At 35.8% G+C, this 25357-nt stretch overlaps 14 protein-coding genes across 14 annotated transcripts; 3 read left to right on the forward strand and 11 right to left on the reverse strand.

The window, feature by feature from the left end:
- Window positions 1-47: 47 nt before the first annotated feature.
- AC631_03757 (cornichon family protein) lies at window positions 48-380 on the reverse strand (the record flags this gene model as incomplete). Its single annotated transcript, XM_015612586.1, has 1 exon — window positions 48-380. One exon carries the CDS (start codon window positions 378-380, stop codon window positions 48-50), a length of 333 nt encoding a protein of 110 aa, XP_015466582.1.
- A 655-nt stretch (window positions 381-1035) lies between these two features.
- AC631_03758 (uncharacterized protein) lies at window positions 1036-5283 on the reverse strand (the record flags this gene model as incomplete). The annotated part of the gene is made up of 1 exon (XM_015612587.1): window positions 1036-5283. One exon carries the CDS (start codon window positions 5281-5283, stop codon window positions 1036-1038), a length of 4248 nt encoding a protein of 1415 aa, XP_015466583.1.
- Window positions 5284-5997: 714 nt separating this feature from the next.
- On the forward strand, window positions 5998-8256 carry AC631_03759 (uncharacterized protein; the record flags this gene model as incomplete). Its single annotated transcript, XM_015612588.1, has 1 exon — window positions 5998-8256. One exon carries the CDS (start codon window positions 5998-6000, stop codon window positions 8254-8256), a length of 2259 nt encoding a protein of 752 aa, XP_015466584.1.
- Window positions 8257-8660: 404 nt separating this feature from the next.
- HHT1 (Hht1p) lies at window positions 8661-9071 on the reverse strand (the record flags this gene model as incomplete). Its single annotated transcript, XM_015612589.1, has 1 exon — window positions 8661-9071. The coding sequence occupies one exon, from the start codon at window positions 9069-9071 to the stop codon at window positions 8661-8663; it is 411 nt and encodes a 136-aa protein (XP_015466585.1).
- Window positions 9072-9665: 594 nt separating this feature from the next.
- Window positions 9666-10292, reverse strand: FESUR1 (Fesur1p; the record flags this gene model as incomplete). The annotated part of the gene is made up of 1 exon (XM_015612590.1): window positions 9666-10292. The coding sequence occupies one exon, from the start codon at window positions 10290-10292 to the stop codon at window positions 9666-9668; it is 627 nt and encodes a 208-aa protein (XP_015466586.1).
- A 456-nt stretch (window positions 10293-10748) lies between these two features.
- Window positions 10749-11054, reverse strand: AC631_03762 (uncharacterized protein; the record flags this gene model as incomplete). Its single annotated transcript, XM_015612591.1, has 1 exon — window positions 10749-11054. The coding sequence occupies one exon, from the start codon at window positions 11052-11054 to the stop codon at window positions 10749-10751; it is 306 nt and encodes a 101-aa protein (XP_015466587.1).
- Window positions 11055-11288: 234 nt separating this feature from the next.
- Window positions 11289-11924, forward strand: YSA1 (ADP-ribose diphosphatase; the record flags this gene model as incomplete). The annotated part of the gene is made up of 1 exon (XM_015612592.1): window positions 11289-11924. One exon carries the CDS (start codon window positions 11289-11291, stop codon window positions 11922-11924), a length of 636 nt encoding a protein of 211 aa, XP_015466588.1.
- Window positions 11925-12142: 218 nt separating this feature from the next.
- Window positions 12143-13999, forward strand: AC631_03764 (uncharacterized protein; the record flags this gene model as incomplete). The annotated part of the gene is made up of 1 exon (XM_015612593.1): window positions 12143-13999. One exon carries the CDS (start codon window positions 12143-12145, stop codon window positions 13997-13999), a length of 1857 nt encoding a protein of 618 aa, XP_015466589.1.
- Window positions 14000-14106: 107 nt separating this feature from the next.
- SSN6 (transcription regulator) lies at window positions 14107-16227 on the reverse strand (the record flags this gene model as incomplete). Its single annotated transcript, XM_015612594.1, has 1 exon — window positions 14107-16227. The coding sequence occupies one exon, from the start codon at window positions 16225-16227 to the stop codon at window positions 14107-14109; it is 2121 nt and encodes a 706-aa protein (XP_015466590.1).
- An 879-nt stretch (window positions 16228-17106) lies between these two features.
- On the reverse strand, window positions 17107-18465 carry POS5 (NADH kinase; the record flags this gene model as incomplete). The annotated part of the gene is made up of 1 exon (XM_015612595.1): window positions 17107-18465. One exon carries the CDS (start codon window positions 18463-18465, stop codon window positions 17107-17109), a length of 1359 nt encoding a protein of 452 aa, XP_015466591.1.
- A 429-nt stretch (window positions 18466-18894) lies between these two features.
- On the reverse strand, window positions 18895-20268 carry RPD31 (histone deacetylase; the record flags this gene model as incomplete). The annotated part of the gene is made up of 1 exon (XM_015612596.1): window positions 18895-20268. The coding sequence occupies one exon, from the start codon at window positions 20266-20268 to the stop codon at window positions 18895-18897; it is 1374 nt and encodes a 457-aa protein (XP_015466592.1).
- Window positions 20269-20754: 486 nt separating this feature from the next.
- On the reverse strand, window positions 20755-21900 carry AC631_03768 (palmitoyltransferase; the record flags this gene model as incomplete). Its single annotated transcript, XM_015612597.1, has 1 exon — window positions 20755-21900. One exon carries the CDS (start codon window positions 21898-21900, stop codon window positions 20755-20757), a length of 1146 nt encoding a protein of 381 aa, XP_015466593.1.
- Window positions 21901-22083: 183 nt separating this feature from the next.
- Window positions 22084-23148, reverse strand: HUT1 (Hut1p; the record flags this gene model as incomplete). The annotated part of the gene is made up of 1 exon (XM_015612598.1): window positions 22084-23148. One exon carries the CDS (start codon window positions 23146-23148, stop codon window positions 22084-22086), a length of 1065 nt encoding a protein of 354 aa, XP_015466594.1.
- Window positions 23149-23300: 152 nt separating this feature from the next.
- Window positions 23301-25130, reverse strand: AC631_03770 (signal recognition particle subunit; the record flags this gene model as incomplete). The annotated part of the gene is made up of 1 exon (XM_015612599.1): window positions 23301-25130. One exon carries the CDS (start codon window positions 25128-25130, stop codon window positions 23301-23303), a length of 1830 nt encoding a protein of 609 aa, XP_015466595.1.
- Between the last annotated feature and the right edge of the window lie 227 nt (window positions 25131-25357).

The raw sequence follows: 25357 nt of genomic DNA on the forward strand, positions 1-25357 counted from the left end.
TCGATAATTTGAACTTCTTGCTGCAAAATATCATTCGTCTAACCTACTTAGCTATCATCAGCAATTAAAGCCATAATCATTCTGTATAAGAAGAAGAAGAACATCAATAAATGGAAACCTAATTTGATAAATGATTCTTTCTTATGTTTAGACAATGTTCTGAAAATTTCTGTGGCATCTAACAAGTGGTTCTTATTCAAAAATTTATTAACGTTAAATGCAAGCAATGGCAAATTCAATAAAAAGACAAACCAGTATCCGTTAACTAAGAATAATGCAGTAATGAAAGCATGCAAACCAGCTTCTGGAATAAACCATGGATTTAATTTGTTACATAATTCAATTGGATTAATATAATCACACTCTAAATCAGAATACATGATAGTAAAGAAAACTTGAGCAAACAAGTTAACTGCATTAACAACAACGGCTAAAATAAATAACCTATTTTGAAGTTAGTATTTTAAAGTTCTGAAAAATGACATTCTAGTCTTTCAAAGCGGAAATATGACCCAGTTACGTATCCATAAACTAGGAAAAAAAGGTCCATTACATACCAACTTTCACCTGACATTCTTTGATTAGACTAATTTAATATTTGAATATCCAACTATTAATTAAATTGATTGATTAAAGGATATTCCTGTAGTAGATGCGATGAAGAAATGAAAAGTGTAAGATCGAACAAAAATTGATTGTTTGATCGCTTACCTAATTAGGCAATAACCACAGAATTTTATTGCTGAAGCCTGTCAAATTATTGAAAGTACATTACTCTTAACTTTAACATTCAGGAACAATGATCTGTGTAGTTTTTTGTTGTCCGAACATATTTAATAAGAGATTGCTAGAATTGGTTAGGTGGTTTTAACCACTGATCAATAATCTAAGCCTGGTAAAAGCAGTAACAAAAATCCTGAATAAGGATTTTTAAATACATTTAACAGTGTACGTGATCAATTCATATACAATTGAGTGATTTTTGTATAGATCTTATATATATATTTAACTATGCAATTTATGACTAATTAATTCCTATTCTACTTCTAATTGAGACCTCTTTACTAAGGAAGTTCTTTTTTCGTATGTGATCAAGCCACCATCTAGCTTTTTTAAGTGATTGAAAAAGTTTATCAATAAAGTTTCATAATTATGTCTATGTTTGGCTCTTTCCAGATTTGTATCAGATCTTAAATGAGAAAGAAACTTAGAGTCTCTTTCAGACCAATCTTCATGATTCCTTGTCAATGATTCATAGTGGATGGCGAAGCTTTCTATATCATCTAGTGTTTCTAATTGTATCGGAGCTCCCTCGGTTTTATTTCCTATTTCCACTTGTAAATAGTCTAGCTCCTGGGGATTAAAAACATAAGGATAAACGGAAATATTAATAGGATTTAATCTCAAATCTAATACTCTCAAGGTATTCCTCACACCATTTAAGCTCTCAACGACACTTCCTATTTCCCTCACATTATTACTTACCATATATAATCGCCTAATGTTTCTCATTTTTGATAAAGCTGAAATATTACTTAAATTATTGAAGTTTAAGTTTAATTCTCTGATATTTGGAAATAAAGAAGCAAAATCAGTCGGAAGCTTAGAAAGGTTCATTGCTGAGAGCACTAAAACATTTAAATTCAAGAAAGGATTATAATTCATGTTATGATTTAATGTGTTAATATTTGAGTCAGGGAAAAAGTTAAAGTGAAAATTTCCAGATAGATCTAACTTCTGTACATCTCTAGATCCATTTAGCATATGCTTTATCACTTCAGAGTTATTTTGAGATTTGCAAGAGATCTCTTCCAAATATTTCAATTTGCTAAAATTAGTGACCACATTTAGGTTATTCCCATCAATCCTTAAGCACCTTAAGAATGGATATGGTTCTAAATTTAATCTTTGCAAGTTGTTTAGTTTAAGAAGCATTTTCTTTAAGTGGTGATGTTTCCCCATACATGAGATATTTGTGATTTGATTCTCATTTGCGTTTAATATTCTCAAGCTTGGCAAACACTCTAACCCATTTAATGACTGAATGCTATTCTCTGAGATATTTAGCTCTTGTAAGTTCAGTAGTTTAAAGCTAGAGAAATTTATTTCTCCCATCAAGTCATTCTGAGAGACGTCAATTTTTATCAAATTTTCCAATTTTTTGATACCATCGATTGATACCAATCGATTATTAGGGGCGATCAACTCTGTTAAATGAATATTGTTAGTCATATTTGAAAGATTGGTCATGTTGTTAAACGAAATGTTCAAATGCTGCAAGTCATGATACCTGTTGAAAGATGTCATATGTCCAATGTCATTATGAGAGACATTCAAATTTAGAACCCTCGAGGGAAGCCCATCTAAAAATTTAATGCTATTATCTGAGAGGTCCACATTATTCAATCTAGGAAGAAACTTATTAAGATCTTTTATACTGTCCAACTGATAACCACAAATAGCTATATTTGTCACTTTCCCCCAGTTAATTGATCTAAAATTTTGCCCTACTGATAAAACATCAGTTATAACAGCAACTAATTTCTTCTTCGTTTGTGAAAAAGTGATATCGTTAATTTGAGACACATGCGTAACATTATTCAAAGAAGAGGATTTGCTTTCATGTTCGTGATTCGTTTCATCCATTTCATCTGTCGCATTAGGCAAATTGAACGAAACCTCCAATTTACTATCATTATTTCTTTTACGAACATTTTTCGTGGATAGTTTACTCTCTGATAGAATACTACCTGCATTATCTATTCTCTGATCATCTTCCTCTGACCGTGACAATAAGTCTTCGATTGAATCTAAACTACCGTGATATTCATTTTCTTTGTCATTTGCTATCCATTTCTGGTTCTTTGTATCAAGAATCATATTATCGTATTCTATGGGTAAATCAATTCCTGGCTCTACTCTACCTCTAATGAATGGAAGTTGATTTCCAATCTTTTCTTTCACCTTCAGTGTCGGAGAACCATTCAAAGAATTATTATTTTGCAAGCGTAATTCAGATGCACGTTTCCACTTAATAAAATCTTGCATTTGACTCAAGTCTTCATTAGTCAAATCAATATCGTCAATGACTACTTCACAACCGTTTCCATGATTTTCGCTTCCACTTCTTCTTTTTAATTCATGCTTTAATCGGGTGTTTTCTATTTCCAATCTTTTAATATCAGCCTGGTATGCATCTATATTAAGATTTTTCATCATTTTCTCCAATTCTTCTAGTCTGCTGGCAAAATATTTAACTTCATGAGCATTTCCATCTGATTTTTCACCTTTATTTAGGCTTGGTTCTTTAATGGAATCTTCATTCGGAATTTTATCTTCTGTATATGCTTCATCGATTGTATACATACTTTCGTTCGAGTGAGACAATTCCCTTTGTAAAGCTTGTAAGTTGCGCGGAGATAAATTCGTGTAACTGGCGTTTTCGTTATCTTTTACAGAGTTGCTTTGATCAAACGAAGTATATTCGTTTTGTTGAGTCCCGTCATGGCCTCCTTCAGTATTGTATTGAGGAAATTCTGTACTTTCCTGTTCTTCAAAACCACTTGTAAAAGATGAATATTCATCCTCGGACATAATTTTATCAATATCATTAACCTTAATATTTTTAGGTGTTGAAGTAGCTGTAGATTGAGAATTTACAGCAGATGACAGTGAACGTTGTCTGCCACCAGCATGGCTCAAATCATGTGTGATATCTTGATTCATCTTAAAGCCCCTCTTTTGAATATTATTGAATATATTATTTGCATTCTGAAGAAATTGCTCTTCAGTGTAAGTTCCAGATTTTGTAAAATTCTTAATTTTTAACTGAGGCTCTTGAAGTGGGTTTGAAGACTCCGGTACAGCTTCACCATATTTATCTTTCTTCATTCCAGTACTTTGCTTTGATGCTTTTGCGGAGGAGGGAGTCTTTGTATTAATCTTTTGTAGAAGATCAGTTAATTTTCCCTTGGTGAAAGTATTATATTTATCTCCAAATAATTTCAAAGGAGATTCGGGATTTGGAACGTGCAAGAAGAAATCATTAGGCTTACCTTTACCTTCTCCTTCTAATATATTCTCCAACTGAATTATTTGGTCTTTTGTTAACGCTGTACCACTCTTATTTGATATAGAGGCCATGGGAGTTGATAAGGTAGATGAGATCGAATTACTGTTTGGTTCAGATTCATGTTCCCTTTCAGGTTGCGCTTCAGGGATGCCATATACTAATTTATCTATGTTTGTGCCTTCATCTTTCAGACTGTCTATCGAAAGGAAAATATTATGCAATTGAGGTTGTGAATTTCTATTCAACTCATATTCCTTTGACGCTTTTTTCCACATGGGGGTCTCATTCGCCGTGGGCTTTGAATTGTGGATCATGGTATTAGTAGATAACATCTGGAGGTTCATGCCCAAATCCCTATTCGTATCAGTTTGCTTTGTTATTCTTACCGACGATCCAAAATCTGGCTGCTCTAAGTTTTCATGGTTTTGTAATTCAAAAGACTTCGCTGGTATCCATTTATCGACTAGTTCTTCTGGCATCCAATCAGGAGTAGCATTAAAATCCGCATTATTTAAGGAATTAAGGTCTTGCTCTTGTTCATTTTCGTGTCTTATAGTGGAAGTTTTTATGGGTGGTGTATTAGTATCGTGCTGGGAACTATCTCGATTCTTAGTAAGGTTATGAAAAGAATGCTCCTCCTCTTCTGGAAGAGTAAGTTGAGAAGCACCTAATTGGGACTTGGTTTTTGCATTAGGATGTGATTTATATTTGAATGTATTCGGTATCGAAATAGGCGAATTCATCGAATTCATGCTATACGAGTTGTTGGTATCATATTTGAAATCAGAATTGGGCAAATATTTCAATTTATTCTGATACGAATTATTGCCGTTATTTTGCTCGTTATCATCGTTATTCGGTTGATTCTCTTCATTTTCAGGCTTTCCCCCTATATTTTCCTTGCCATTCTCATTCTGACTCTTCGAGATGTTCACGGGTCCTATCTGGTCTGATAATTGGCTCTTATCTATATGATCTGATTTATTGATTTGATCCATTAAACTCTTATTAATAAAATGAAACGACGGTTCGAAACTCTCATTCGTCAGATATTTATCTTCAGGTTCTTTGGACTGGTTCGTAGTAGATGGTAGCGTAGAAGTATCTCTATTTGACCTATGATCACTGAGCTCTGTATCTCTAATGAATCTGCGAATATTCCTCGCTGTAGAGCTTTGAGAAGTAGAAGTATCCAGTACAAACCTACTCATGACTCACAAATCTAATAAGTATATCCTCTAGACTTAATTACTCCAAGATTATTAATTGTACTTCAATTACTAGAATAACCGCTGATAGATCTATTGTTTATTTTTGCAGATCAAAACAAAACTCTCAACTTGTAAATCAAACTAATTTACAGTTTAGGTATTCTTGTAGATTATATTAAATTAGTTAACTGATGCAACAAAGAATTGTCGGCAACCAATTTTCAAAGCATTAAGTTGATATAAACCTAATTCTTGAATCAATTAGTTTAACTTTATCTTTCCAAGCTAATTTTTTATTATAGTGATTTAATCTTAAAGTTTTTTATTTTGATTTAACTCATTGCAATTGTTCAACCTTGCTCAATTACAACTTAATAGAAGGTTACTGGTTTTTTTAAAGCATCAATTGTTTGAATATCGGGTTTTATTTTGATACATATTTAGATTCTTTTGTTTCTTAAGGTTACTCATTTCAATTTCCTTTGCATTCTTTATCGACTTTTCATAGGAATTGGAGTTTTTAGTGTTAACCGTTTAAAAAAGTTCGTTTCAAAGCAAGATTAGCTCATACAACCACCCTATTTAATTATTGATAGTGGGTGTCATAATTCTTGCATCAAATATTGATTGATTCTATAGTACTTCATTTCATTGATCTTCGGCTTGCTTTTCATATTTTTCGTTTGATTTCGGTGTTAAATAAGGTTTATCAATATGTCGTTTTTACAATCCAATAAAGGAGAATATTCAAAAAATGCTGATACGGGACGTGATTCATCTGCAGGGGTTGATTCGGAAAGTACAGGGCCTAATAAGTCCTCAGTTGCCAACTCTAATATCCAGTCTAACTTGCATGGTACTTCTGCACCATTAGAACAGTCCACGGTAACATCGAATACCGCTAGTCATCAGCATCAGCAAGAACAGGAGATGCTTTCAGGATTTGCTATTCCTAGGCCACCCGTGTCTACACAGCAATCGAGTGTGGCTGCTGAAAAAGAACAAGGGTCCAATACAGGCCAACCTGACTCTCCGCGTACATTATGGATGGGTGACCTAGACCCATGGCTAGATGAAGGTGCGATAGCAGATCTATGGTGGCAGATATTGCATAAGAGAGTCAACGTTAAAATTATAAAACCTAAAACTTCTAAACCTGAGAATAATGCACAAGGACTATCACATTCTGGTTATTGTTTTGTTGAATTTGAAACTTTTGATGATGCTCAGCAAGCATTAGGTTTAAATGGACAACTATTACCAGACATAGCTATGCCATCTCAACAACAATTCCCCAATAATCCAGATAACCAAAAGAAATATTTCAGACTTAATTGGGCTAGCGGTGCAACGTTGAGTGCTCCCATTGTTCAGACTCCTGAATATTCATTGTTTGTTGGTGATTTATCTGCTTCCACTACAGAGGCACATTTATTGGCATTTTTCCAAAAAAGCTTTCCAACATCGATCAAAACAGTACGAGTGATGACAGATCCTGTTTCTGGTAAATCAAGGTGCTTTGGGTTTGTTAGATTCACAGATGAGCTGGAAAGACAACGAGCCTTGGTAGAGATGCATGGTGCTTGGTTCGGTGGAAGGCCATTGAGGGTTGCCTTAGCTACCCCAAGAAACGTAGGAGGAAAACTTCGTTATCCTAATATCCCTAGTCCTAATTTCTATAATCCTGACCAGGGAAGACAAATGTTTATTCCACCTAATGCTATGCCATTGGGTGGTTCTCCCTTCGGATTCTTTGGTAACCCACAAATGCCTCCTCCTCCACATCATCCTCATCAGGCACCTCCACAATCATATCCAAATCATATGCCACATATGGATATGTCACCTATGGATATGCCGCCTACAAAAGAATATATTGAAGATCGTGATCAGAATACTTCTTCAAATGGTCAGCCTAATGTTGAACAACTTAGATCTCCAAACTTACAGGGCGTTCAACATGGCCAGCCTTTTACTGACCCTAATAATACTACAGTGTTTGTTGGTGGTTTATCATCTGAAGTTACTGAACAAACTTTATTTACACTTTTTAAACCATTTGGTATAATTCAGCAAGTGAAAATTCCACCTGGAAAGAATTGCGGTTTCATTAAATATTCCTCTCGTGAAGAGGCTGAAGAGGCTATTGCTGCCATGCAAGGATTTATTATTGGAGGCAATAGAGTTAGATTAAGTTGGGGCAGGGTTTCCATGAACAATAAGAAATACCAGCAACAGCAGCAACAAGTAGCTCAAGCTGCTCAAATGCAAGCTGCGACCGCATTGTCTATGGGAATGGATCCAGCTAGTGCTATTGCAGCTGCTGCTGCTGCTGCTGCTGCTGCGGGTGGATACCCACCTCCGATGCATGGAGCACACGGGCATTCTCAAAATGCTGGCATGCCGATGATGAGAGGAATGCCACCGATGGGTCTTCCTCCGCATATGCCTATGCAAGCACATGGAAGTATGCATAGTCCTAATCCTCCAACCATGCAAAATTACCAGACTTCAAGCGAAGAAAATGATGCTTCATTTGACAAATCTGACGTTGATTCAAATGAAAAACCTTCGAATGAAAATTATGGAAGAGAGCATGGAATGGCACCAGCACCTCCATTTTATATGGGTGTTCCAGCTTCAGATTATAGCGTTCCACCTCCTGGCTCACAACAAGGACAAGATGAATTGGCTGATTCAATGGCTCATATGAATTTGAGTGGTGAGAATAAGGATGTGAATGTTAATTCAGAAAATTTCATGGCCTATCAAGGAGACCACAGGTTTATGATGCAGCCCATGTTCAATGGAGGATTTCCAATGCATGATCTTCAATACCAACAGTTTATTCCACCTCAGCAGCTTAACCCTCCAGCAAGATACCCACCTCATGATGATCAAGCTGCTAATGATGATAGTACAGATAATTCTAAGAAAGATGATAATGATAATAAAAATGATAATGATGATTGAATTTCTCAGAGCACCATGTTTGTTTTTAACAGCAATTTTATATACCACACTTTTGTTTTTTCTTGAACACTTCGTTTATTTCACTTCCCCTCCAATGTTATCGCATAATTTTGTTATTATATAGTTCAATATTTCACTTTTTAGCTCTAGACTAATTTATTATAGGCTTTCCATTTCTGTTTAGTCGCACATATTTTAATTAGTGTTCCACAGACGCAATTAATTTACGCTACAGTCTACATTTTCAAAAAATTAAACATACCCTTAATATTTAAACACTAAAAACGACTCCTACGAGTCTTACCTATAAAAACTAAAACTAAACTCATCTGAAGCGAAGAAACCAAATGACCCGAAAGAAAACTAAAAATTAAAATCCCAGTATAACCTTCTGCATTTTCAATCTACGATCTTTCACCTCTCAATCTTCTAGCTAATTGGATATCCTTCTTTTGGATAGTAACTCTCTTGGCGTGAATGGCACACAAATTGGTGTCTTCGAATAAAGAAACCAAGTAAGCTTCCACGGCTTCCTGCAATGCACCGATAGCAGATGACTGGAATCTCAAATCAGATTTGAAATCTTGAGCGATTTCTCTAACCAATCTTTGGAATGGTAACTTTCTGATCAATAATTCTGTGGACTTTTGGAATCTTCTAATTTCTCTTAAAGCAACAGTACCTGGCTTATATCTGTGTGGTTTCTTAACACCACCACTAACTGGTGCCGATTTTCTGGCGGCTTTGGAAGCAAGTTGTTTTCTTGGGGCCTTACCACCTGTAGACTTTCTAGCTGTTTGCTTTGTTCTTGCCATTATGATATATACTTATATTTAATTACAAGATAAATAAAGGTCTAAAGAAGATAAAAAGAAAATTTACATTAAATCTCCAAAAAGGGGGTGAAGGTCTCATCTTACTAAAAGTGGCAAAGTTTTACTGACGCTTAGGATGATTGCGCAAATATCCGAATATTGAGAAACACATTCACCTAGTAAATCCAGCCAATCATATTGCGCGGTTGGAAGGGTGGTTTTTTGATAAACGGTAAGGAAGCCCAAGCCAAAAATCTACACGTGAGGTTACCATAAGAAGTGATATTTAAACGTATGTAGAGTCTAAAATACAATGCAATAAAAATTATAAATAGAAGTAACGGAAGGTCGAATCAAATGGGAACCAGCAAATGGATGATGTTTAGCATTGATTAAAACATGGTTCTTAGGCAATCAAATTATGGAACATAAATGAGAGCGAAAAATCATTGCATAGTCATTTGAATCATTTGAAAAATAGTATATAATTATTATGATTTTGTAGATGGGGAAGATCCGGAAAAAGGTACTATGATATTTATAATGATTGCTCGTAAACAAGCGATAATCGGGGGGAATGGAAAGGTGAGGAGCTTAACTTCTGTACCATAATCTGGTGATTCTAGTCTTCATCATTTTCTTTTGTAATTGGAAAACACCGTACATCAAGGCTTCGGCAGTTGGTGGACAGCCAGGAACATAGACATCGACTGGGACAAGTCTGTCGCACCCTCTGACGACCGAGTAAGAGTAATGGTAGTAACCACCACCGTTGGCACATGAACCCATTGAAATAACCCATCTTGGGTCAGCCATTTGATCATAAACTTGTCTCAAAGCTGGAGCCATCTTGTTGGTGACGGTACCGGCGACAATCATAATATCGGATTGACGAGGGGATGCTCTAAAAATAATACCCAATCTATCTTGATCGTATCTTGGAGTGGAAACATGCATCATTTCGACGGCACAACATGCTAAACCGAAAGTGACCGGCCAAAATGACGATTTTCTGGCCCAGTTAGCAATGGTATCCAACGAGGTCAACGCATAATCAACTGGTGCTGAAGCTGTCTTTTCTGACATCAACGGGAAGTCCGTGGCCAATGGCTTTGGTGTTAAATCCTTCGAGGAAATAGAACGGACAGCTCCATATGGAATCAACTTCATGGATTGATTTCTGCCAACACTTAATATAGATCTTCTAGCTAATGAATACATCTTATAGGAATATGTATTTGTAATGTGTTTGCTATGTTTACTATCTGTTAAAGTAGGAAGACTAAGAACTTTTTTGATGGTTTAATTTTGTGATAGTCAGAAATATCAGCAACAAAAAATCGTTATTGATTGGATACGACATTTTTTTCAAATTCAGAAAATACGACATAATACGACATTGATGCAACGTTACATTTGACTTGGTCTTTGAATCAATATGGTGGTCTTGGGTATATTGGCAATGTCCTACAGCAGACAGCAGCTACTTTACGAATGTTTGTTTGTACATTTTTTATTATATTGCCTGTAATAATGATATATATATATGCATGTAGTATAGTGGAGAGTTTTCGCTCGTGTGGCAATCTCATCCAAGACGTATTTTAAACAGTCTTGTCGACAATTACTTGACATTTATGACGCTTCAAATAAGCTTCAACTTATAAGCCTCAAAAATCATTGAATAACATCATCTAAATATGCTTTTAATCTCTCCAACACATCCTCTTTTACGTTTGAGGGGACCATCTCTTCGGCTTTAGGCTTCACAAAGGAAAATAATTGATCGAAGCTGACAGATGTGTCCTGAGCCAGGTTTTCTTGTAGTTCACGGTTAGCCAACTGGGTCACCTTATCGAACCATCCAGATTCATAGAGTTGCAATTTCAACTGCTTATTTATTATATCGTAGTTTCCGGATGATATGAGATGTTCTTGAATTTGTGATTTTATTTGATCTAGTTCATCCTGTTGTTGTGTCATCTTGAAATAGCAATATTACTAGCAACCCCCTACTGTGCACGAAGCTCTTGTTTAAATAAGGATATAATATATATATAGGTATAAAGTCCTCTACACCTATCTGTTATATTCTTCTGTGAAATGACTTTGTATAGACTCACTCAATATTCAAAATCCAATATCAGAAATCTCACGAAATCGTCTTTTGGTGTGCATCAATACTCAAGACATCCATTCCACAATACTACGAAAAATATGCCAAAAAACACAAAAGGATCACCATATGACGCTAAATTAGTCTCAGTAGAGCCCCTTGAACAAGGAAAATGGATTCAGACTCGTAAATTGAATTACAAAGATCCAAGGGGTAACGATAGGGTATGGGAAATGGCCATTAGGACAACCCGTTCGGAAACTACAAACATTGATGGTGTGGCTATAGTAGCCTTGCTCAACCATCCAGATAAGAAGAAGGAGATTGTATTGACCAAGCAATTCAGACCACCAGTTGGTGCAGTTGTTATTGAATTACCAGCAGGATTGGTCGACCCAAATGAGAGTGTTGAAAGTACCGCTGTTCGTGAATTGATCGAAGAGACTGGTTATCACAGTACTTTCAACCATCTGACAGACTCTTTGGCGGATTTGGTGAGTGATCCAGGATTAACTAATGCAAACATGGCAATTGCCTATGTTGATGTGGACTTGACAAAGCCTGAGAACGTCGATCCAAAAGCTCAATTAGAAGAAGGCGAATTCATTGATTCTTTTTATGTCCCAGTTGAAGACTTGCTTGCGGAATTGCATCGTTTGGTCAAAGATGAAGGTTGCGTTGTGGATGCAAGATTGTACCATTTGGCAGTTGGTATTAATCTTGCAAAATCACTTTAATGCTGTTACGAATATACTTTAGATGATGATATATAACTAGTTTTGAACTTTATTTATGGCAATATATGGTGTCTACGTAGTTAAGTATGAGATAGTAGGCGCATTCTGTAAAAAATCGCAGCATTTTCTGCCTGTGAAAACGTTATCATTCATTTGAACTATATTATCATTTCTATTCTTTATCAGATAACAGTAATACGCTATTAGCTGATTTTGTCATGTCAACAGGTGTAGATATTTGCAGCTTTTGTCTAGGAGGTGAAACTGATATTCCACCCTTTGGAAGTTTGCGTGATGCAGAAGATTTGGTCCATCCATGTTCAACTTGTTCATTGACTGCTCATAGAAAATGCCTACTTGACTGGTTCAATTCATTATCTTCTGATAAGTTACAAGTAGTTAACGCTCTGACCCTTACAGAGGGATCAGTGAGAAGACCCCATTCGCATAATCATGATGAAAGTTTTGGAGTCGGTCAACCTCACCAGGAAACAAGAATTCACATCAATATATCTTCGCAACAATTAAACGAATGGATTACAAACATAGCATCTAGTTTGAGTGGTGGTGTTACTACAGAGAACCTATCGACGAATCATTCACATAACTCATCGAATGGGTTTGTGGTGCTCTTATTGGCCCCATGTCCCCAGTGTAAAGATGATATAGTGTTCAGTATGAGAAGGTCTTTGTTCTTGACATTTACAACTGCTACAAGGACTCTTATAACACGGAGTATTACTTACGGTGGTCTCTTTATTGGAATTACTTCTGCTGTTACTGGAGTCGTCTCCATGGGCTACATTGGATTGACATCTCTTGGTTTGAAAATGATGGATTCTTTAATTCCAACGCCTTTGCTATTGAAGATATTAACTAGAAACTCGTCATCTGAAACAGCATTACCAAATGCTTCACTATCTCAAGTTTTGTTTGGAAATGTTAATAATTATGCAATTGATAATTTAGAACAAGCATTGTCGAAAGGATTGATTGATCCATTAAAGTTTTCCCGTATTCCTGTCTTGCCAATAGTACTCTACCGGATGCGTTCATCTTCAATCATGGACTGTTTGCTAGGTACTTCAAAGGATAGTTCTTTTAACAACTGGCTTACCGAATTTATGATAAGTGGGTATATTTCATCTTTAGGTAATCATGAATTAATCAAGTCCATAACTAGAAACCTTCAAAATCTGGTTCTGAGAATTTTGCAGAACCCAAGGTCTATATCTCAGGGTTTGGGGATTTTAAATGGTATTAACTTGTGGAAGGCAAATAACATGATATCTATGGTAGTACCTTTGAGGTGGGTGTACGATTTATTCTTTAGAATAACTTTAAATAGACTCCATTTCAAAGTTGCTATGAGTATAAGGCCTCGTGATATAGCAAATTCGTTAAATGCATCTGAATTAGATGAGTTAGAAGAAATTGGTGCCAATATCGGAAAATTAGAATTTAAATTCAAAAGTTTCAGAGATGCAGTTGATGATCAAGTGGAGAAAGAATTCAAGTCAAAATGTTCTTATTCATTTATAACCACGTTATCCAAGTTTATCAAAAAGAAATTATTATATTACGAACGTTGCTTCAATTCCAATCTACAATTGTCATATTCTAAACTTAAGATTTTGTCGTGGTTGCATGAAACTAAAGCATGCATTAATAATGACTACTCGACTGCATTTTTATATAAATCAATTACAATGAGATTTGTAACAACAGCTTTATGGCCTATCGCCAGTTCCAAATTGGGCAGCATGATATTTAAACTTTTACAAACAAAGAAATTTGCAGACATTCCAAAGGATCAATTAATATTATTGGGAAATATAATTGGCTTGGTTGCTATCGTTTTCATTAAAGATTGCGTAAACTTATATTTAAGTAGAAAGAAGGCTGAACAAATATCGAAAATGTCAGTTTTATGCATTGACGTGGAGAGACATGATAATACCAATGACCAGCACAGTGATGGCAATACTAATGCAAATGTCAATGACGACAACAACTGGATTACAGAAGATGAAGACGAATCTGCTCAACGATTCCCGGGGAGATATGTTGAGTGAATATTTATAGTTTAAATATAGTATTAAAATTTATTTGTACATCTTAATATTTAAGAGAAACTTAAATCATATAAAACCATAGCAGTCAAAAAAATAAAAATTAAGCCTTAATCATCATCGTAATTTTCATCCTCATCGACTTTTCTTAAAGGTGGCTCAACTGGTTCCCAAGGCTTCTTTTCTTCAGGCTCTTCTTCTTCGTCTTCCTTTTTACCCGTCACGTTAGAAGAAAACTGAGGTACTTCTGTCTTAGACTTTGAGCTTTCCTTGTCAGATTTTGGACTTTGTTTGGTAGACTTCACTTCACGTTCATCTGCCTTTGGTGTCTCAGGTTTTGCGGAGCTTGCATTGTTTGCAGCGTTAGCCAAGGAGTTTAAAGGGCTATTCTGCTGTGACTTTGCACTCTTCTTCGATTGTTTCTTCGTAACCTTAGTATCCTTTTTATCTTCTAAATCACGCTTCGTACCATTATTTTGCTGAATTGGAGGAATCGAAACACTCTTTTGTGGAGGAGAATTTTGAGGGGGAGGTAAATTCGATTGTGGTGGTGGTGATGGTGGCTTAACGCTTGTTTGATTTGGTGTATTCGTAGAAGATTGGACTTGCGATGGTGGTTGGGGAATACTTGGGAGGTATGATGATTGTGAGTTTGATTGTGAGATTCCAGGAGGCTGATGCACAGGAGGAATTGGTGAAACTGCCGGTTGGTTGGGTTGAGAGATTTGAGGTGGTTGTGGGAGTGAGTGTGGAGGAGGAGGCCCCTGTTGATGAGGTTGTAAAAGGGGTGGTTGCTGATGTAATTGTGATTGTTGTTGTGGGGGTGGTGGTGGGTGTCCTGGTAATAATTGTGGTTGTTGAGGACCTTGTTGTTGCATTTGGGTGCTTTCCAAAATCATTCCCTGTGGCAATTTCGGTTGTTGACTAACTGGTGGTGGCTGAGGTGGTTGGGTATTACCGTCTTGTTGGTATTTGATCAATTGATCCAATCTCGCCTTAATATGAGGATTACTTGGATCTAATCTCTCGGCCTGTCTGTATGCGTCTAACGCATCACTGATTTGATTGTTACAGGTCTCATACAATGTTCCTAAATCGTACCAAACCTCACTAATGTAAGGGTTCAATCTGATAGCTCTAGTGTAAGCATCTAAAGCATCTCTATATTGCGAAATTTGATAATACAAAACACCAATCGAACACCAAAATGTAGGGTTTCTGGAGTCCCTGTTGACTGCCTGTTGGAAAGCCTCATAAGCAGCATTGAAATCCCCTCTTATCATATGAACTCTACCAAGGTAGTACCATGAGTGGGCATCGGATTGGTCTATCTCCAAAGATTGTAATAAGTACTTTAAAGCAATATTTAAGTCTTGTTGGAAAGGTTGTTGATTTGAGCTTCCTGATGGGGTAGATTCTGCTTGGGAGTACAAACAACCTAATTGTTGTAACACCTTTGCATGTTGAGGGTTTACTTGCAACACCTTTTCGTAAGCTTCTTTGGCCCCATTCCAATCCTTTTGCTGTTCCAATACGGAACCAATTTGGAACCAGACGTCCGGTTGTGTTAATGGATGTGGTGGGTTACTTAAGATATACTGGAAGCACTCAAGGGCAGATTGTAATTTACCTTGATGTTTATAAATAATCCCCAATCTAAAATAAATTTCATTGGATTTGTCGAAGTTAGGGTCCAATTCTAAAACCCGAACAAAGGCCTCTTCCGCATATTCTAATGAACCATACCTGTCGTATAAAATACCAATTCCGTGCCATAACTTAGGAACGTTTGGATTGTCCAAGTAATATAAGGCTCTTTGATACGCCGCATATGCCCTTTGCAAATCATCCAACATCAAGTAACAGTGTCCTAATAACCCCCAAGTTTCACCATTCTCTGGATGGAAGTTCAAAGCTTGTTCGTACAACTCTGCGGCCTTGAAAAAGACATCCTTAGACCTATACATGTTGGCCAACTTAGTTAAGATCTCCGGGTTGTTAGGTGAGTGTCTCAAAGCAGAGTCGTAAGAAGCCAACGCCTTCTCAACGTCTCCCAAACTCTCTGCCAAGGATCCAATCGCAAGCCATGTTCCTGCCGTAGTCTCCATTAAAATATTCGACGGATTAGTAGGGGGTGCCATAGGCTGGGGTGACAGAACTGGCATCGATCCATTGGCTTGTTTGTGACCATTATTGCTCATGGCCATTTGTACGGGAATACTCGTTGCCATATTGCCCTATTGTTTGCTCTCTTATTGTTGTGGTATGATAATTAACCAAATTCTTCAAAATAAAATCACAAAAATTTTCACTCCTAATTGTGTTGAAATGTTTATGTCCAACGTTAAAATACGTTTCTAATTATAACCGAGGCAAAAATACCTATACAATGCTCAAATACTTTCAATCTTGTATCTGATACGCTAGTTACTACCTATGTGGTTTCAAACTGGCTTATAAGTTAATAGTTGGTTGTTTTTATGGTTTTGCCATCTAATTATGGAAAAATAAACTAGTTCTGGCAAAAGAAGTACAAAATTCACCAAGACGTACGATTTATGTGGAAAAAAATTCATCCTTTTCGCACCCCCTGTTTTTGCGGCTTAAAATCACTGGGTTTACCCGTATTTTGTATGTGATTCTTAAGGTTTTCGTATATACGCTAAAACAGGGGGTGCATAAAATTATTTGCCATAGAATAAATTACGGGTTGTCTATGTAAACCATATGACCAATTTATTATAATTGACATATCGAATTCATGTATCGTATCGTACAGAATATTGCATACAAAATGATATATATATATCATACATATTAGATAACTATGTATATGTAGAAGGATGTATAATGTTTTAATTGCTACGCTGGCAGAAGCGATAACAAAGCTAGTGGGAGAATTTTATCAATGAGCGATTTCGTGACGTGCGCTTCGAGAATAGCCGGAGTGATGTTCTGGCACACAAAAAAATATTCGCCGCTAACTGTTTTAGCACGTGACTCGACTCGGGGCGACTCTTGAGCCTTCTCTACGGCAAAACGTTTAGAATATGATGAAGGAAGGGTTTAGGCAACTGTGGAAATGGAGAAGTGTACGACAATGATAGAGTCTATAGCTTCAGTTTCAGAGCCTTGAATGAAGAGTTGAAGCCTAGCAACTCGTTAATATCTTTGGTCCAGTCATTCTCGCTCCGGGCCACACACCATATACCCTTTTGACAAAGATCTTGCTTACTTGAAGGTGTAGAATCAGTAGAGTCATTTTTATCCTTTTCGGTTGCGGAGCCTGAAACAGCGTCTGAATGCGAGTTTCTTGGAAGAGCAGTATCATTCTCTCCTGCCACATGTATTTGATCACCTGGCTGCAAATCCTGCTGCAGTATTCCATCTATGTTCAATTTTATCGATGCATTTCTATTCTTGTCGGACAACTTGATCATGATATGGGATGATGCAGGTAGAATCAACGGTCTGAACGACAATGATCTTGGGCAGATTGGAGTGAGTATTATGCAAGGGACTAATGGGTGGGTGATTGACCCTCCAGCAGATAATGAATAAGCAGTAGAGCCTGTTGGAGTAGAAAACACGAGTCCATCACCTGTAGTGGTAGTCAAGAATTCGTTATCTATGTATATATCTAATGAGATAAGATTTGGCTGGCTGCCTCTGTGCAAGGAAATATCGTTCATAGCATGCAACATAGTGGTTACTTTTTCCTGGGTGGAGGTTCCCGACTCGGATCGTCTGATATTCTTAATGGGTGTAGTGTCAGTTATGGGTGTGTCAGTGGAGTCATTTAGAGACTTCCGTACAACATGGCACTCCAATCTGTGTCTATGCAAAGCCTTAGCTCTTGACTCATATACCATACGAAACGATTCACTAAATGTTCTGAAGTCAAACGGCAACAAAAATCCTAATGTCCCCAATGCGAAACTCAATACCGGTGGAACATTAGCATTCAGAAATGTACTTACAGCCCTTAAAATTGTTCCATCGCCTCCTAATGTTACTATCAAATCAGTCTTGTTGACAATTTCAGATAACTCACCTGTGTAGATGACATATTTGGAATCCAGAGAAAACTTGGGGCTCTGCTTTGTCAAGATGTTAGTGACTGAACCTCCGGTATTAGTTTCGTGTATTATTTCATCGGCGACGTCTTCACTAACAATGACATTAACTGAAGGGTAATTATCGTGAATGTGAGTTATGAATCTTACCGTCGCATCTCGAACATCTTGGTTCCACGGCTTTTTGACAACATAAATATTCTCCAAAGGTGTGTTCCAAATTATATTGCTTAGCTGGGAGTTTGGAGAACGAACAAATTCTGGAAATGTGCTGTTCCGTAATGCTTTGCATGATTTAACTGTTATAAGGTCGTTACTCATTACTATGTCACTTCTTTTCATTGAAGTAGACGAAATATTTCTTGAAAAATTCAATTGTCCTCTATGAGCCATTCGTACTTGATTGGCAATGAATGAACACTGTGGTATTTTCCATGGCTTGATCATAGTCAACAAAATTATCTTAAGTTGTGTGAACTCTGTTTATCTTACCTTGAAAAATTAATTTCTCGTCAAAATTCGTTTACTCAAAAATACACTTATTATAACAACTTCAAGCACGTATGACTGTTAATTATTGTATTGAAATATATATATTAGAATAACCTCTTTAAAAATTTAATACTTAGTATCGTTTTATAAAGGTCATGTGATCATCTGTTGATAAGATATAACTATTACGTACCTGCAATTTACTACAATTTGTTCATCTATTTTCGTGTTTTATTATTAATTACAAAAAAAATTGGACTTAATTTACATAAGGCCTACGGCGGCCTATCTACAAATGCTTCAGTAATAAAAAAAAAAAAGGTGAAGCGATCAAGCATTATTCTCGTTTGAGTTTAACTCGTTTATCTCTTTCAATTCTTCATCAGTGAGCATTTTTTCATCTTCATTAGATTTTTCTTGTTTTTCAGAATTGGCTGTAGTTTCTAATTCGGTAGGTTTAGATTCAGACGCAGATTCAGACGCAGATTCAGACTTACTGAAATCCTGGATGTCCTTACTACCAATATCTTTATCTTCTTCTTCATAGAATTCATTATCCGGTTGAGTTATTTCATCTCTAGCTTGTTGAGAACCGCCCTTGGTGTCTATAGCCTCTTGTGTATCCTCATCGACATCACCCAAGTCTTCAGCATCATTAGGAACGTAATTCATTTGAACAGATGGTGCGTGCTTAGTATTTTCCAAATTAGTCAAAATATTAGTTAATATTTTATTTAAAAATTCAGGAGAATTTGCATTGTACATATTGGATGGTCTGACATCCAATTTGTAGTCAGGACCATAATACTCATAGTATTCATTATATGGCAATTCACTTGGTAATACCACGTTGTTCAACAAACCCGCTTCGAAAGACCAAGTTCTAGCAACGTTTCTCATTGTATAACCACCACCACCAACAACCATCATTGGCACGTTGAAGGATTTGACAAAATTAATACAGTTAGCATGACCAGACATTGACAAATTGAAGCATCCTAATCTATCACCACTCAATGAATCTCCACCACATTGTAAAACAATGGCGGAAGGTTGATACCATTCCATAACCTTACTGATTACTGGTTCGAAAATGGATTTATATGTAGCATCGTCGATACCATCTCTTAAGGGCACATTAATAGCATGATATTTACCTTTTCCAACACCAATATCTCTCAATTCACCAGTACCAGGGAAAAATTCACCGTACTTGTGAAAAGAACAAGTCATGACTCTATCTGTTGTATAGAACGCCTCTTCCACTCCATCACCATGATGGACATCAATATCAATATACAAAACTCTAGGGTGGTATCTTAGTAATTCAATGATACCTAATACGATATCATTCAAGTAACAAAACCCAGAAGCTTCCGACTTTTTAGCATGATGTAATCCACCTGCATAATTAATAGCAATGTCACATTTTCCTCTATTTAATCTGGCAGCACCTTCCATTGAACCACCCCCTGAAATACCACAATATTCAAATAGCCCGTCAAAAACTGGACAATCATCACCAACATTGAATTTAATCTGCTCTTTAGCAAACATGTCTAAGTTGTCAGGAGAAACACGACTCAAAAAGTCAATATATTCATCAGTATGAAACTGACACATTTCTTGCTTGGTGGCAGGTTTTGCACGATAAATTTCCATCTTTTTGTATAATCCGTAATTCATAATTAAAGAATGTGCCATTCTTATACGATGAGGCTTCATTGGATGCCCAGCACCATAAGCATAGTTTCCCACATCAGCATCGTAAAAATATGCTACTCTCTTCTTTTGAGTAGGATCGACCTTCAAATCGTCAATGGTAATTGAACATACATTGTTGTAATCACTCGTGTTTCTATATTTCAAAAGTTGATAAAAATATATATTGAGTCCCTCTTTCTTTTCTGTTTTCTCACGTTCTTAATTTGAAATTATAAGCAGGAAGAAAAATTATTTGATTACTTATACGAACGATTACCGTCTGCTTTTAATATAGTATGTAACAGTTAGATAAATTGGTAATTCAACTTTAAGTGAAATGTTCATTATAGACTTCCTGAGAAGTCTAAAGGTTTACGCAAAAGTTACCCGCACTCAAATGTAAGAACACATATATAATTATCAAGCGTATATAACTTATTCTATAGTACAAACCAAACCATTCAAAAGAGGACTGGTATAGGTGGTTTATGCTGCTTCCCTTTCCATCCTTATTCTGTTTTTGTAATCCGCTAATTGTTGATTTAGCTGATCCTGTAATTGCGCATTATAACACCATCTATCGTAAACATCATGATCAATTTCAAAGTTTATGCCATTTTCTAATCGGGCATCAATAGACTTATTTGTAACAGTAATTGGTAATAGCCAGTAGTACCATCTTGGCCCCATTATGCTTTTCCAGTTACGCCCACATCCCAAATCGAAAATATTTCCTAGTTTCTTCTTTTTTCCCGAACCATCAAATTCATACTGGAAGCTTTTTCCGTTCCTATCATTCTTGAAGTTATATCTGTTCTCCTGGAACTCTATAGTTGTTTTATTTCTGAAAACTAAATATAACAGGAAGGCCAGAAATCCACCCACTGTAATGAAAAATGCCAAGCTTAACACGAACAAAAATACTAAATTCAACGACAAATACAGATCGTTATATTTTTCTTCAGCAAAGAATTTCCAAAGAATCGAAATACTTACCAAGAAATCAAATCCTGAGTATGCTGTAACGTAAATAAGAAACTGTGCAAAGAATTTATGGTTATAAAACCCCACGCATGTAGCAAACCAGGGACAATGGTGGTCCATTCTTAAAATACATCTGTTACATGTAGAGCAATGGTGACATCTATCTGGTTTCCATACACTGCATTTCGTACAATATCTGTATGACGACTTATTATTCTTCAACATATGCAAAGTCATATACTCAGAAGGTGGTTGCTCAGTTTCAACACTTGTAGTATCGTCAACTCCCTCAGCATTTGCAAGAAGTGACGCTGACGTATTCATATTGTCATTTGTATCATAGGGGTTGGCAGAATTATATTTCGGTTTTGACAACAGTAAAATATTACGGATTCTTAATTCTTCAAAATCTGATGGCGAGCCTGGTCCAGCACTTAACACTTTAAAATAGGTATATAAACATAATACGTATAGTATGAATCCTGTTAAGCCAATGGCGACAGCAAATATCGACGTTCCTTGTGTAGTCATTAAGGTGTTATAACATCCATGTACAATCAAAGCGTATACTGACCATGTTAAAACTGATGTGCAAAATACCTTAGGAAACAATGTAGCCAATGTACAACAAAATGACTCTATAGACATAATCCAAGGAGTATGGCGGATCATTATCCGTGGATGAGATATTAACATTGATGGTAGTACGATAATAAAAACGTATAACTATCGCATGCTGGAATTTGAGATTTAGATTACATCGCATTTCGTTCCATAATATATCTATATTGTATAATACTTGATCTATATAATTTTCCGATCTATATATATTTATTGATTCTTCTTAGTAGATGGAGTCTTTTTCATACTCATTTTAACTAACGCTTCGTACCCAATGCCGCCAAATACTAATCCAACGCCACACCATTGTAAGCTGTTTAATTGGTGACCAAACAAGACAACACTCAATATCATACTAATCATTTTTCTGGTAACTGTAGAAGTGATAAGAATTAAGGAATCAAACTTTTCTAAGATAACAAAAACAAACACTTGACCTACTGAACCTAAAATTGCAAATTCCAAGATATTAATCATGACTTGAGGGTAATGATGGACAAAGTTGACAGTATATGTAATTTCAGACTGATATTTGAAAATGAGCGCATAAGCTAATGTATTTATAAAAATGAATGCATTCAAGATACACATCAAGTATGCCCCCGTTAACTTTGTATGTTTGTTATTAGGTGTCGACCCTTTCAATTTAAATAACTGGTCTTGGGTAGAATTGGTTAACCCATCCAATAGCATGGAACCTATTAATTGAGCCATGCCCAAGGCAGTTTTTCCATCACTAATATCAGCTTTGCTCTTTGTTGAAGAATGAGATAATGTGAATATTATCACACCAAGTGTAACCGATCCTGCTACAGCGCATTTGTATAATGGAAACTTAGTACGATAAAGCACAAAATGAACTAGCATTACTGGAATTAACTTACATGACTTTGCAAGCAAGTATGCCAAATAATCAACATGTTTTAATGATTCGTAACCCAAAGGAGATGATAAACTTGATGTAAGCGATATTATAACGAACGATTTGAAGAATTTCAACGCAACGGGCTTTTCATTTTGGGTAAAAATGCTTAATGGATTCGAGCGGGATGAAACTAGGGAATATATAAGCCCAACGATAGATGCAAATAAGGCTTGTATAATATTTATCACCAACGGAGCCTTGAAAAAATCTGGACTACCTGTATCTGGATTCGATCCATACGGTTTTGTACTAATCCTCTCTTGCAAAACCGACCATGTAAGGAATGATGCATAAAGCCCCAAGATGCAGACTGTTAGAGTTAAAATCAGACCACCTCCTTCTTTCTTCATTTGCCTTTTATAATCTGAAATACAAGAAGAGAAGTCTGTAAGATCTATTTTGTTTTAAGTAGATCGAAAAATTGTCGTTTCGCGTATTTTATTTATACTTTGTATTTAAGTAATTTCTTTCTTTTATTTGATAGAACTAAATACAATATTTATTAGCTACGGCCGAAAATACCAAAAAACCCACTTTTCTTTTTATTAGGATCTTCTTTATCATTAGTGGCATCTGATGTAGCAGAAGCAGCGGAATTGGAGTTATTATATGACGAAGAGCGGCCCATACCGTAATTTATGTAGTTAAACCCAATATCAAATAAAACGGGTTTACTCAAAACAGGAGCAATTGAAAAATCTTCGTTAATATTGGCAATGTTATCCAAAGTTTCATTGGAAACTGGAAATTTGTTCATATTTTCAATGGCGTAATTACTCTGGTTCAAATTCTTAGATAAGTCAACTGAGAATTGTGCCAATATTTGAGCTTGAAGCACTTGAGAAGGTAATTGCTTTTTGAATTTTTCAAATTCACCATTGTTGCTAACGTCGTACGGAAATACATCAATTTTATAGAACTTCTCACTCGAGGACGATAAACTAGTATCCACATGGTCAAATATCTTCAATGCTTCTGGGAACTTATTATTAAGAGCGAACGACCTAGCTAAGACAGTCGATTTTTTTGCGATGAAATACTTCTCCAAATTATCTAAAGATTCGTGTAAATCCTCATCATTATAAACACCTGGCAAGTCCTTTATTTCTTGAGTAGTGGTAATTATTGTACCGTATAATCTAATGATATCCTTATTAAACTCTAATTTCTTTAAAGCAAAAGCATTATCACCTTGAGATGACAATTGATCAATGATCAACAAATCTCTTTTCAATCTAGTAAACAATAAATTGTAATTGATATACGTCAATACAATGGCTCTGTCTTGAACCTTTTCAAGATCGTCTTCATCTTTGTTTTTGTCCATATCATTTGTGTGAATTTCTAATAACTCAGACCATCCGGATAATAATACATCAAACTGATTAGCATCGTTGAAGTTTTTCCAATTTGTTTCATCATCATTAGTTAATTTCATGATTTTGTAAGCGAGCTCATCATTATATAAAGTTGCTTCGTGATCTCTCCATTGGACTGACTTGATTAATTCAGTTGATGAGGACACTTCTGAAACAGCTTCAGGATCTATTCCAGCAATTATTTCGATAACCGGTTGTAAATATGGTAATTTGTTATCACGGCAATGCTTACGTGATACAGTTTTTAAATCAGTTGTAGTGGAGTAGGCAGTATCATCTTGAGAAATAGCTAACGCTAACGAAGGATCTACTAATGTTTCAGTAATTTCACTAATCAAGGTTTTTTTGAATTGAATAGATTCTTCCTGTTCCTCGTCAACGTCCATTTTACTATCTTCTTGAGAATATAAGAAATCTAAAGCGCATTTAGCGATGGAAAATGCATTCAATGCTTGTGGCCATTGTTTTTTATTGACAGATAGATTTCCTTGAATCAAGGCAGCATAGATGTAATATTCAACCTTCTTATATTCATCCTTTTCATTTGCAGTGATATCTAATAACTTTTTTGAACTAGATAATGACTTCTTAATCCTACTTATCATAAGATTTCTGTAAGAAGAAGCATTGTCATTGCTAATTTCCAATAAACTTTTAATTTCCGAGGAATATAAACTATCTCTTTCCGCAGTTAAAAGTAAAACCAAGCCAAATCTTTCATCTCTATCGTAGTCTTCTGATGAGATTTTGGATATTTTTTCTTTCTTCTTATAGTCTTTGGTATCTGGAGTTATAAGATCCAATTCATGACGCAATTTAAGTAACCTTTTATTGAGCCTCTTTCTTTGTTTATGGTAATCTTCTGAGCTAGAAAGATATGCGCTCATACGAGCTCCCAATGTAGCATTAAGAGGGTATTCCATTGTGGTTAATTTCTTCAATGAACCTTGCATTAATCAATTCGATAGTAGATTCTTGTACTGGACGTAACAAAATGAGTTTTTTATCGCACACACGACTAGAATAATATAAATTGCAAAATGTTAGCTTTAGCATGTAAAAGACTCTTGACGATTCAAAGTATAACTAAGAAACTAATATAAATGGAATTGTATTTCCAAACCCGAAATAAGGAGGTATAAAAAGATAACTTCTTGATGATTAAAATAATTATAAATTG

This window comes from Debaryomyces fabryi (genome assembly GCF_001447935.2).
Source record: "Debaryomyces fabryi strain CBS 789 chromosome Unknown contig00086, whole genome shotgun sequence".
Lineage (NCBI taxonomy): Eukaryota > Fungi > Ascomycota > Pichiomycetes > Serinales > Debaryomycetaceae > Debaryomyces > Debaryomyces fabryi.